Here is a 13,364-nt window from a genome sequence, read left to right as displayed (position 1 = left end):
AAAATTAACTCAATATATATTAATATAAATAATAAAATTACTTGACGTCAACATTAATATAAATCTTATTTATATAATAATTTTTTTTAAAATAAATATCTAAAGGGTAGATTATAGAAATTTTATAAGTAAAGAAGACCAAAAATAAGAGTAATAAATAAAAAAGAAAAAATAAAAAGACATTGCAGATGCAGAGGGTATCAATGGAAGTCATTCATTCTTGAAAGTAAATACCAACAAACTGGTGCCGAATTTTAAAGAATTTTTAAAGTAATTTTCTTAATGAGGATTGTTCTTCTCCATTGAATCTGTTGATGTTAGAGAGTCGTCATGTTGTTCGTATCGGGTAAATGTTATATTGTTTGATGCAAATAACATAATAATATTTTATTTTTAATAGTATTTAGTTTTTATTAATAAACATTGTCATATTGATATTGATGTGAAGAAGAGAGTGACAATAAAATGAAAGTTTGATAGTTTTTTAGTTATCAAATGATATTTTCCAGTTTTTAGTAAAAAAATTTACATAATATGATCATAAAAGCTTCTTGATATTCAAACTGCAAATCCAAGCACGTGAATAGTGGTTGAATCTCACCCACACACAGGTAGGTGATGACCATCAGCTTTTTAAGTGGAAAATTAATAATAATCTAATTTTCCCAGTTCCCAAACACTCGCTCCTACTATTCCCATTTGCTTCTCGTTCCCCACGGAAGGCACTTTGTGCCCTTTTCTTGACCAACTGGGCTGCTCATGCGGGCCCATTTGCTCCTCCTGTTCTGTGCTTGAACTAACCCATTCGATCTCTCCAGCTTAAAACCTCTCAGCTATCACATATATATAGCACCACCCAACCATTCTCCACTGGTCATCATCGTCCCCGATCTCGGCAAGCTTCTCGTCCACTCTATTCCTCAATCCCTGTACTTTGCTTGTTTTCACTTCTGGGCCACCACCCACGCACCTCTCACTTCCTCCCATTTCGTCCCCTCATAGCAGTCACTATACTCGCCCCAATTTTCACTTCCTCCCCACCACCACCATAACTGCTGAACCAAACCGTCCCATCAACCACACCGCCTGCTTGGCAGCCACAAACACGCTTTCATTCTGGACTGTCACATCCATGGATACAACCCTTCCTAACTCACACTGATGATTTTCAGAGCCAAATATCTGCTCCAAGGTCATCTCGTAGAACATAGACTTCTTCATCTAATCTTTGAGCTTTCTATCTCTGATGATCATGAAGGTACTGTTAGTGTTAGTGTTAGTGTGCTTAGAGCATTTCTAATGTATAACATCAAATTTAACACCATTTTGGTGTTAAATAGTAATTTACACCAAATTTTTGTTCACTCTAAGAACACCAAATTGGTGCAAAAAGCATCTTTAAAGAATATTTCATAAATAATTATTTAATTAATAATAATTTATTTATTTAACTTAAAATATTATTATTAAAATAATTAGTCATATTTTATAAAAAAATTAATAATTACTCTCATTTTTTAAATTTTTTTTACAAAATATGTTATTAATCTAATTAATTTTCCAATTAATTTTTTAATTAATTATTTTCACCCAACTTTCATCAAACTAATCGTTTATCCACCTAATTATTTATCTATCCCACTTTTTCAACTAATATTTTAAATCAAACTAACTATTTTTCCCATTAATGTTTTTTTCACTTAATATTTCAACTAATTTTCTCACTTTCTTTTATCCACATTTTTTTTTCACTTATTTCACAACTAACTCTGTCCGAGAAATGAATTTGTGAAAAAGAGCATGTGAACAATAATTTCAAGGAGTAAGCGGATCATCAAATTCATTTGTCAAGTATTTTGGTGTTTATGAAGGAAATGGAGATAATTTTCTTAATTTTTAAATGATAGTTTAGAATTAAGAATAGAAAGCATTTTATTTTTAAGCCATGTTATTGTTGTTTTTTTATTTTTAATTTTTTTCTATTTTCATCATGTATTTTTAATTTAAGTTAATAAAAATATTATTGCTTTTTATTATATTATTGAATCTTTGCATTAAAAATATTATCTTTCTATCAAGTAATTATTGAAATAAAAATTTTTCATATACATGAACAAAGTTAGTTCATTTTATATTAACATGGTATTTGTAATATATATAAAATATTTAAATTATATTCAATATTATACTTATTTTATAGATCTTAATAAAATATTTTTATTGGTATATATTTTTTTATAATAATTTAATTTATAATTATAATTATTAATCAAAATATACAAATATAATAAAAATAATAAAAGATATAAAGGGAATAATTTGTTTTGAAATTATAGCAAGTGGGGAAAAATTGAAAATAAAACTAAAAGGCAATAACACCAAATTGGTGTATTCATTGGAGTGTATTTTGACTCCAAATAGGCTCCCGATTTGGTATTCCTTTGGAGGTGCTTTAATATTATATTTGGATGACATTTAGTATGTATTTTAGAGACTAATGATGTATTCTTGTAAATTTGTAAATGGTCATATCTTTATTTATAATTCTTATTTTATATATGAATAAGTCTTTAGATATTCTAATAAAGATCTTATTCTTAAGTTATTAAAAATGTGTGACAAAGATTTTTGATGTAAGATTTCTTAAAATGTTTCCCGATCCTTAGATTTCTTATAATGAAAATATGATTAATATATAATAAATTGGCATACAAGCTATTACTATTGATTAGTATGAGATGTTAATAATAATGGATGGTGAGTCATATGACATATTATATGAAATGCAAATAGTAGACATGTAAGTATGTAAAATTAACAAATCAAATGTTACTAGTTTTCGATTGTGTAACTAGTCCACAAACCAAAGGCAACACAATTGTCTTGTGCATTAGTATCGAAGATTTGTCATTAAGCGGAACCATCCAGAGTGAGATGTGAGAATGTTCACTATGTGATCTCTATGTAGTAGTGTATGGAGGCGGGTGATTGCTGATTGGATCCATTGACCTCCAGCATGAGACGAACATCCTATGTAATTGTAGTTGATTTGTGATTGTATGAATATGTGGCTAGGATATGCATGATTGAAAAGGAGTTTCCGATTTTAGAAGGAGTTTCAATATGTCATTTCTATCACTTCACACTAGATCTTGGCATAAATACCAAGTTCTATAAGTTTAATTAGCCCATGCCTCTCACTTGGTCAAGATGTTAGTTAGTGGAATAATTATAGTACATAATAATCAAAAGCCCAAATAAGTTTAGAGGAAATATTCACTACATTGCCATTAGGATCGTTCTAAATCTATGTTAGAGGACATTCAAGATTTTTTAAAGTGCTTTGGGTTAATGGATAAATCCTCATAGTAGATCAAAGTGTTTGATCAATGTCAAAGAGTTTAATGTGTCTAGATTGCTATATAGCCATGAATCTAGAATATCACGTGCATACTGAGCATGAGTGTTGGATTAGTGATATATCACTATTAATATATTCTTCATCATTAAAGAGTTAATGATGATAAATGTTATTAAGAGTTAACAACGGGATCAATGAACTGTTAAAAGTTAACAATGGGAAGCCATTAAGAATTAATAGGTATCGTTAAGAGTTAATGGGCATGTCGTTAAAAGTTAACGGGAGATCTTGATTCCATTAAGAGTTAATGAAATGACTATTATGAATTAATAGCATGCCTTGATACAATAAACTAAAAGTTAGAATAGAGGAAACAAAATAGTAAATCATTTCCCTTGAATGGTAGATAGTTTGTCTCAAAATAAGCTAAAAACGGTTGACTAATTGCTACCAATGGTCGACAGTCTTGTGAACAGGTTTTCACCCACATGCTCTGTTGTATCTGTAATGATGTGTTTTGCAAATGTTTTAGATGAAGGAGAGGGGCAGGAGATTATAGAGAAGAGAAGATAAGAGAGATTGTTTGAGTGCTTGGAAGCAATTGGTTGAAACTTTCTTCTTCATCTTTTGCATGTCACATTTTTTTTTTCTATTCTATCTTTTTTTTGTTTCTTATTTGTCCTTTAGTCGTGAGATGACCATTGTCATCCACAAGTAATGTCGACCGAAGATGTAGGTTATGCCTAGAGCCTCCAAAAAGAGAGATCTAAAATTATTAATTATGAGCATTAATTAAAATTTATTTTTTTTATATTTTGAGATGCAATATCACCAATTCTATTTTATGATAGTTTTTTATTTGAATTTGTGCTTTGTTTATTTTGTTGCTCCATTTGGATGAGAAGACACTAAAGGGAATTACATGTACAGTGGTATGGGTAAATTTTTTTTTTTTTTTTACTGTGTATCAAATACACATAGTGAAATATAATATACACGTCTTACACTAATTTGGGTATTTAAGTAATACACATATTCAATAATTGAATATAAATAAATGCATATTTGTTGCTCAACGTAAGGATGAAGTGTAGAAATGGTTTTTGTATTAAGATTAAATCTACCTCAAGATGTGATAGTTCTAATTGATTCATAAATAGTATACTAAATGGTATCGTTTTGGTCATCTTTTTTCGTATCAGACACAAAAATTTTACATAACGTGTATTAAAATTATAATTTTTACGTATATAATTTCTAATAACCTAATATTTTTGGAGAAAACAGAGAATTAGAGAAATAAGGAGCAGCTCCCCCCCCCCCCCCCCCCCCCCCTCCCAATGCAGTGGAATAATGCGGATGCTTCATGGGGGAAAACCTCGAATTGTTGGTGTGTTGGGGTACAGCGGCCTTGTATGTGCATTTGGGCTACATGTACAGCATACTGCCATGGTCTTCCTCCTTTGAACTAACATGTGCTTTCCTAACCAATTTATTCTTTGAAGGAAACGACTTAAGAAAGTGATTAATAGCCTAGAAATTATACTTTGTAAGTATTCGCCACCACATATCTACACTGCAAGTGAAGTTCATGAGTTCAGTGATTAATGCATATACACGTACGTACCCTTTGTTTGAGCCGCGGCCCTTGATGACAAAACAGGGATATTGGAAGGCAAGGGCTCGCTTGTTTATAACGAGAATATATACAAGGGAGGGACTTCATCGTCATCGGATCCATAGCCAACGGTCAGCTTCTTGTTGATCTGCGGGAAAGGAAGCGCTCTCAGGCCGGGATCCTTGCGCAATCCGAAGCAAGTCGCAGTCTCCGATTCTTCGTCCTGGAGCACCAGGTAACCGGAATTAGGGCCCTCGAGCGGCTGAAATAGGGTTTAAGGATTCCTCAGGCACTGAGAAAGAGTCCTCGTCACAAACATCTCTCTGATCCGAAGCCCTTTCATCAATCTCTGCTCTTCCTTCTGAGTTCCTGACGAATTCTATCTTCTTCTTCTTCTTCTTCTTCTTCTTCTTCGTTTTGAGTTCAAATAGACGAATTGCTGCAGAATATGCGACGACTGATTCCGGTTTGACTCTCTGCGAATTCGGCGCATTCCAACGACGGTGATGCAGCGTTGGAACATGGCACAGCTCAGAAATGAATTGAAGGCTGAACTTGGCACAGCTCAGAAGTCAGAAGATGATGCTATATATCTATGATTGGGCTTGTCCGTCATCACACCTGGGTGGGTTGGGCCCAATATCAAAAGCCCAAGTCCGATAGCACCTGGGAGCAAGTAGCTTTTTTTTTTTTTTTTTGGAAGAAGAAGAAGAAGGTGGTAAAGACTAAAGAGCCCATTTATTTTTCTCTTCTGTTTTTTACAATAATAATAATAATAATAATAATAATAAACTAGTGGAGTGGAGAATATTTACATTCTACACCCTTGAAGGTGAAGACTAAAAAAGAAACAAGTTTGGGTTGTATAATTATCAACTAATAAATGGGTGGTTGGTATAAAAGTTGGGGGCTGACTTCAAATTGAAAGCATGCATGCCCCTTGACACGCTTTTTTCTTGGTGTGTTGTTGGGGACAAAAAATTGGAATTGAGTGAGTGTTGGTGGGAGAGAGCATCATAATAATTAGTAATGAATTCAAATTGAACTCTCTCCCCCTCCCAAATCAAACTTTCTTTTGTTCTTAAGAAGAAGATCATAACAACCTCAGCATTGCCATTGACCACCAACACCAATGGGATGGGAGACAACTACAAGGCGCCTCCAATTATCATCCTTAATCAAATCTTTCTCCTCCTCCTCCTCCTACTACTACTACTTTGAATATCACTAATTCCTCCTAATAATTAACAATGTTTTGTTTTGTTTTGTTTTTTTCTTTCTCAATTGGGTAAATAGCTTTAAAACATTCTCTCTCTCTCTCTCTCTCTCTAATTTATTTATATAAAAAAAAAACATTTCAAATTTATCAATTTGTCTCTTAAATTCTATATTTAATTCATTAAATAAAAAAATAATTATGATAACATACCTAAACCCCAAAAAGAGAGAGAGAGAGAAAGAGAGAGAAAACATACCTTGATTTTGAGTGTCCAAAAAAATACCCAAATTAACAAAAAAATAAAAGGGTAAAAATTATTTGAAAACAATTATTAGTGCAATCAAAACATAATAACTTGGTGTGTAAAACAACAAATATGGGTTGATTGAATCACATAATTATTATTCCCAAGGCAAATTGAAGGACAAAATCAAGTGAAGTGAGGAAACACAATGATAATGATGCCAATTGCCAACCAAATCGTTAAATTAAGCAACCCCCCCTCTACTACAATATTACTATTACTATTACTACTATTATTATTTCAACAATGGTTTGGTGCCTTGCCTAATGCCTACCATTTTTAATGATGCATAATGCATTTGGGATGGGGGGTGGGCGTGCCGCCTCCCCCATCATGCATGTCTCATGCCATGCCAGACACGCTATACATATATGTATATCCCAATCCCATGCCTACCTAACATACCTGATGGCCCCCTCCCCTTTTTTGTTATCTCCATTCTTTATTTTATTAGATATTTGTGCAGGTGTTTTTTTGAAAATGGAATAAGCAAGCAGCCCCTGTTTGAAGTGTGGACCACCAGTTGGGCTGGGGGATAAAATCCCCCAATCCCCTGGTTTTATTATGAGAGTGAAGGGAAGAGGGATCCCTCCGTGTTTCACTATGACACGTAAAAGGGTGGGTTTTTCCACACACACACTAACCTCAGTAGTTGAGAGTCAAATAACATGACAATTTTTTTGACATTTTACTTGCTTAGTGTTGTCACCATCCCTTCTTCCTATTCCATGTAGATATAGATGTGCGCCTGGCCCCGTATTATTATTATTATTATTATTATTAATTGTGTACCATAATGTATAACTAATAACTACTTTAAAAAAAGAATTAAAACTTGGGTGATTGTTATTTACATATGTATTAGCTCAGATTACAAATATACCAACTAAAAGTTTACTACAAAAAATTTATTTATAATAATAATAATAATGGTTAGGGATTCTACTCATGAAACAAAAAAAGAAAAAAGAAAAAAAAGGGCACAAACAGGGGACTGGGGAGGGGGGGAGGCAACGCACTAAGGGACGTATGATTGTGTGATGACATGCCTAACCATCATGGTAGTGGTGGGAAGAAGCAGAAGCCTACACACATAACATAATAATTATAACTTTGGTTCTAAATGCACGGCAGCAAGATCCGTGGGGACACGTGGCCATCATCCACAGCCGAACCCCACATCAATAAAGCAAAACCAAAAGCACAAGATCCTCCCCCCTCCCCTCTGCACATGATGATGATCATCAGTTTTCACTTCACAGGCTTGCCTTTTCCCCGCCTGCGTACAACCAAGAAAAGCGGGGGAGGGTGGAAGAAGGAAAAAGGAAGAAAGAAAGAAAGGGGGATTAGATTAGATTAGATTAGATTAGATTGGATTAGCGTCAAGAGAGGGGAGGGGAGGGACAAAGGAGATCTTGAAAAGGAGTTTATGGGACAGACAGATTGATGGATTGATGGGGATGCCACCGACTGATGGGGAGACTTTTTTGGGTGGTTGCAGGATACTGTGGTGTGTCTTGTTGCATGATAGCAACAGTGCCATTGAAATTGAATGTACCTTGCTTTGCTTCGTTCTCCTCTGTTTTAAATACTGCATTTACTTTTGCTTGCCCACTTCTTGTTTGTGGAAATGCCAATGTGAATTGTTCTGTACATTTTGCCATCACCTTTCCCTTGCAATGACACTGTTCCCTGCAAAGGGAAAACGTAAAGGTGACGCCTCTTTCTTGCTCTAAAAAGCCCTACCAGTATCAGTGTGCTAGACTTAATCCTTAAATCTCTATTTCTCAGACACCCCCCCCCCCCCCCCCCCCCCCCTCCAATTCTCTCTCTCTCTCTCTCTCTCTCTCTCTCTGATATTCTTAAACCTAGAAAAGTTTGACAGAACACTTGATTTGATCTGCTGAAAGGCCATTTCCGACCCTATTCCCAAGTTGCATCAACACTTTCCTACCACCCACTTCTCATCTTGCCATAAATTCCAGAGCAGCAGGACTTGTTGAGATCGCCCGGTCCATCCAAGATTCAGGCTTTCTGAAGGTAGGAAAGCTTCCATAGCTAGAGAGCAATGAGGGAGAGAGGCAAGGCTGTGGAAACATACAGCGCCAGCAGCAACTTCTCAGACTACAATTACTCTGCAGCATCAGAATTTCCATGCAAGAAGCACCCATCTTCTTCATCTGTAGGGATCTGTGCTTACTGCCTCAAAGACAGGCTGGTGAAGCTTGTTTGCTCAGATTGTGGAGAGCAGCGCCTCTCTTCTTGCTCTTGCTCTGAGGTCTCTTCCTATAGAAACTCCTCTGCTGCTGAGATTGGAAGTGTTGGGAGAATGTCATTCCTCATAGAAAATGAAAGAAGTGATCAAACCAAGCAGCATCATCAGCATCAGCAGCCCAGTTCAAAGCCGAGAAATGGGGAGGGATCTGAAGATTTTGTGCTGCTAAAGAGGAGCAGCAGCAGCTGTATTGCAGGTGTCAAGAGGAGTGGGCTATGGAGGATTGTGAGGCTGTTTAGGAAGAAGAGAGAAAAGGGTTGTGAGAGAACAAGTGTTGGAGCGATGGATGACAAATGTGAGATGTGGGTTTTTGATTACATGGGTGGCGTGTCAAGATCCAGGTCTCTCTGCAGCTTCAGGGGTGGAAGCTTTCATGACCCAGAAGATAGCAGTGATTTTGCATTTTCAAGTGCTAAAGTTTCTGATGTTAATGGAGGCCCTCTGTTTGATTCTGCCAGAGTAAGTGGCTTCAGTGAAACAGAGCCAAGAAAGAGTGGATTCAGAGCCGAAAAGGGCGGTCTTCTGGAGCCTGAAACTGGTTTGTATGCTAGAGATAGGACTGTTTTTCCAGTGAAAGAAAGTTCAGATTCCGCCAGAGTAAGTGGCTTCAGTGAATCAGAACCCAGAAAAAGTGGATTTAAAGCTGATCCTGAAACGGCTTTCTATCCCAGAGACAGGGGTGTTTTCCCAGTTAAAGAAAGTGACTTCAGCAGGATGGATGAATCAGGCTTCATTGACTTGAAACTGGATTTATCATCAGAGTCAAAACCAGACGTTTCTGTTCTGAAATCCACTGATCACCCAGTTCCAGTCCCAGAAGTGGGTAGCTTGAAAAGTGGGAGTTTTCTGGGAAACCATGAATCTAGAGGTTCTAATGGGAGTCCCATGGGGGATGCCATGTTCAGAAAAGGGGGTTCTTGTCGTATCACTGTGAATGAAAGAGGAATCAAGAGGGACAAGAAAGGCCACAAGGTTTGGAGATGGATCTTTAGGCACCATCCTAGTGGAAGAAGTGCCACTAAGAATGATGAAAATAATGTTTTGAAGTCTTGATTTTGGTTGTTCTGAGCAGAGCTTCATTGAAACAATTATGTTGTCTCTGCTCAGAGATTCAGTGTTCATCACGCTGTTTTAGTCCCTTGTGTATGCCATCTTCACCAATTAGCTCTTATTTTTGTTTTCCTCCCTGTCATTTGCTACAACTAAATAAAAGAGTTGAGATTTATAGCTAATATATTATTAACATTAGCAATATCATTAATATTTTATTAGTAGTATTTAATTATATAACAAGAATACTATAATAGCTTTGCTAAAAAAAAGAATACTATATAATTATTAATATGCAGTATTATAGTAGTATCTCTATAAACAGGATAATCAAATAAGCAAATACCTGTGCTATTAGGACTCAGAAGGTAACAATTTATGTTTTTCAAAGATTATGAAATTTCAACTTTTTTCTTATTGTTAACAATGTGAATCAATATGGGTTTCATTACATTAAATCATATTTTTCTCTGTTATATAAAATATTTTAGTTTATTTAAAAACAATAAATGTTTCGTTTTGGTTAAAAATATTAGAATGTCCTCTTAAGAATGCTACAGCCAAATGGCCCAAATCTATCCCATCTTATAAAGCTGTATAAGAAAATTATACTGAATTTTGTTCTATATAAAAAAAAAAAAAAAAATTATATTTTTGTGTAACAAATTTTATGTATTCAAGATTTAACAAAGTTCTATAAGCTTTTGTACAAGAAAATTTTGGGAAAAAATTCTACTAAGCAAAACTATTATAATATATATACACACACACACATTGAATTCTTTGACTACAACTTTTGAGGAAAATATGTAAAAAATTTTACACAAAACTTTAATAGACAATTTTATTGATAACAGTTGTTTTGTCATGTTGTCTTTGTGGGTCAACTCAGTCAACATATGAGGACTCTGCATCCCTTGATAGGAGAGTATGTCATAGAGCATGTATTGATTTGATTCTACATAAAATGAAAAGTTTTCAAAATCTTTTGAAAACGAAAATGAGCAATCAAATGCCCCAAGGCTGAGATCAAAGCAAATGAGAACAAACCTAATGTTATGCGTTTGTGGGGATCAGGGATCAAAATATAGACAAATTAAAGAGAGAATCCAATTGAGAGAAATTACGCAAAAAACAGATAAAAAGATTTAGACAACATCAAGTAATAAAATAACATCATCAAACCAAGTTCAACCTCATCTTTTCATTGAGTAGGAAACAAGAATAAATTAGTATGGTTACCACTTACCAGTTTCCATGGCCTTTATCTTCAACTCCAATGATGGTAAAAGAGAAACATACAAAATAAAAATTCATGGTTATGAATAGAATTCTTAGGTCATTTGACAGATGAAAAATCTTCAAGGAAGCAAATGAAAGCAAAATAAGACAAAAGACATAATTACCCATGAAGTGAAACAAGTGCCGTTAGGCAGTAAAGTCTCAAGTATTTGTTATCACCCACGAGAGCAAGAATAATTTCATTACCAAATCAACTTGAATTGACAACAAGAAGCCTTGCTATATCTACAGCATGTCCTAAAGGCGAAATCCTGTCCATCTTCTGAAGCTTCTAATCTCACTTCCTTGAGAAACTGCCATGCCAATTCCCATCTGCCCCCCATTCCCAACTCCTCTGTAATACAACCTCCATTCATCTTCTTCCCCATCCATTTGAACCAGACAAGGAGATCCCACACCTTCATTATCCCATCCATCTTCTTCGGATGGCTTCAAAACCGGCTCGCCCTGAACTCTCTGCCAATTCTTCAAGCCATCGTTCGACACTGCCAACCCAATACTCCTCTCCTCATCTGCAGCCACACCTTCAAAGACCATTAAGTATTTCCCATCTCTTGGGTTCCTCACGACATGGGGATTCGTCGCCCCAAGTTCATCGAAAGCACCATTTCCTCCTCCCCCAATTATCTTCCCCAACTTCAACCATTTAATCCCATCTCTTGACCTTGCAATGCCAATGGCAAATACCCCATTTTCCAGATCAAATGAATGATAGTACATCCTAAGATCACCGCTACCATGAAAAACAACCTGTGGTGAGGCAATGAACATGGAATCCCACTCACCATTCAACCCCACATCAAACAAAGCCCCCGTGTGATGCTCCCCCTCAATTCTAGCCCAATGCCTCCCATCTTGACTCATAGCCAAACCAGGCAATGACTTGAAGACTCTACTGTTTCCATTCCTGCCATGTTCATCACCAGGAATTCGAGCCCTTTCCGGGTTCTGCAATGTGAATTCCACAGAATTCTCCCAAAACTCAACCTTCTCAGAGGTGAAACCGGTATAGTAAAGCCAATACACAGGATTGTTGGCTCTAACCTTTGAACTAGACATGATCACAACGGAATTAGGCCTAATGCTCTCTGTATCAAACGCCCACCAATCCTTACTGCAATTCATCACCAACCCCACATCGTCACTTGACCTAACTCGCCCGCCACCTCTCTCCCAGTGAATGCCATTGCTAGAAACAGCCAAGCCAATGGAATCCGAATTCCCACCCGATCTGCCATGGTACCACATGTACCACCTCTCCTCCTCATCGCCCATGAATCTCTTCACAACTGGAGAGCCAATTTCACGGCTATCCCAGGAATTCTTGGGCCCCATATCAAGCACCAGGCCTCTGGAAATCGACAAATTCGAAGAAGAAGTGGGCTGATTTGAGCTGGGTTTTGTGGATTCTTGGAAATTTGGTCTGGTTTCGAGGGCTGCATCCAAACCTTTACTGTCTGTTGTGTTGTCTTCGTCTGTGTTTGGTTTGGTGGAGCAATGAGTGAGGAAGAGGGCAGTTGCCCTGTTTCTAGGGTTAGGGTTTGAAATTTTGGGGGAATTTAGGAAGGTGTTGGAAGCAGAGAGATCGAGCAGGTTTGGTCTGGTGACTGGCCATGGTGAGGCTATGGAAGTTGAATTGGGTAGTCTTTGTGCGGAGCAAGTTGCTGGGCTAAGCATGGTCATGGTGGTTGCTGCTGCCAATGCAGTGTCCATGGCTGGCCTCTGGATAGGCCTCAGGGGTGAAGAGATCAAATTTGGAAGCTCAATTTGGAAGCTGAATCACCAATCAAACGGTGACACGTTTGCACGGATCTATCAGAGAGAGAGAGAGAGAGAGAGAGAGATTTGAAACTTGTACTCAACAATGGGTGCTTGAGAAGAATTTGAAGGGAAGATGTAAGTTTAAAGGTTGCACATCAGAACAAAGTTCAGGAGGATTCCAAAGAGAAAATTGATCAATTTAGAGCTGGAAGGAGAAGAAAAGTGAAGTAAAATGGTATAAAGATGGCTGAGATGAAGAAATTTGGTAGAAAAATAAGATCCTAACTTGGATTTTGGGAAAAAGAAAAGTGGGATGCCTTCTCTCCCAAGGAAGGAACATAAATTCTTAGTACTTACTTTTGACTTACCAGATTACTTGTTAGTGGCAATTTTTTTAACAATTAAGAGTATTAAAAAAGTAAAATTAATTTATATAACAGTTAAAATTTTAATTATTTAATATAATATAAAAAT

The 13,364-nt window shown here is 36.2% G+C and overlaps 2 protein-coding genes across 3 annotated transcripts; one reads left to right on the top strand and one right to left on the bottom strand.

Moving 5' to 3' along the window:
• Positions 1-6,048: 6,048 nt before the first annotated feature.
• LOC127797414 (uncharacterized) lies at positions 6,049-13,082 on the bottom strand. Of its 2 annotated transcripts, XM_052330290.1 has the most exons (3): positions 11,077-13,082; positions 8,371-9,963; positions 6,049-8,194 (listed from the first exon to the last, which is right to left on the bottom strand). In XM_052330290.1, exon 1 carries the CDS (start codon positions 12,840-12,842, stop codon positions 11,367-11,369), a length of 1,476 nt encoding a protein of 491 aa, XP_052186250.1. In that variant the 5' UTR covers positions 12,843-13,082; the 3' UTR covers positions 6,049-8,194; positions 8,371-9,963; positions 11,077-11,366. The 2 variants fall into 2 exon arrangements, with proteins under 2 accessions (XP_052186250.1, XP_052186249.1); XM_052330289.1 differs by having other exon boundaries at positions 8,371-13,082.
• LOC127797415 (uncharacterized) lies at positions 8,571-9,830 on the top strand. Its single transcript, XM_052330291.1, has one exon. The coding sequence runs from the start codon at positions 8,571-8,573 to the stop codon at positions 9,828-9,830; it is 1,260 nt and encodes a 419-aa protein (XP_052186251.1).
• Positions 13,083-13,364: the final 282 nt, after the last annotated feature.

This window comes from Diospyros lotus, chromosome 3, assembly GCF_014633365.1.
Source record: "Diospyros lotus cultivar Yz01 chromosome 3, ASM1463336v1, whole genome shotgun sequence".
NCBI lineage: Eukaryota > Viridiplantae > Streptophyta > Magnoliopsida > Ericales > Ebenaceae > Diospyros > Diospyros lotus.
Note: the sequence above shows the minus strand (reverse complement) of the source record. Positions and strands in the feature narration are given on the sequence as shown.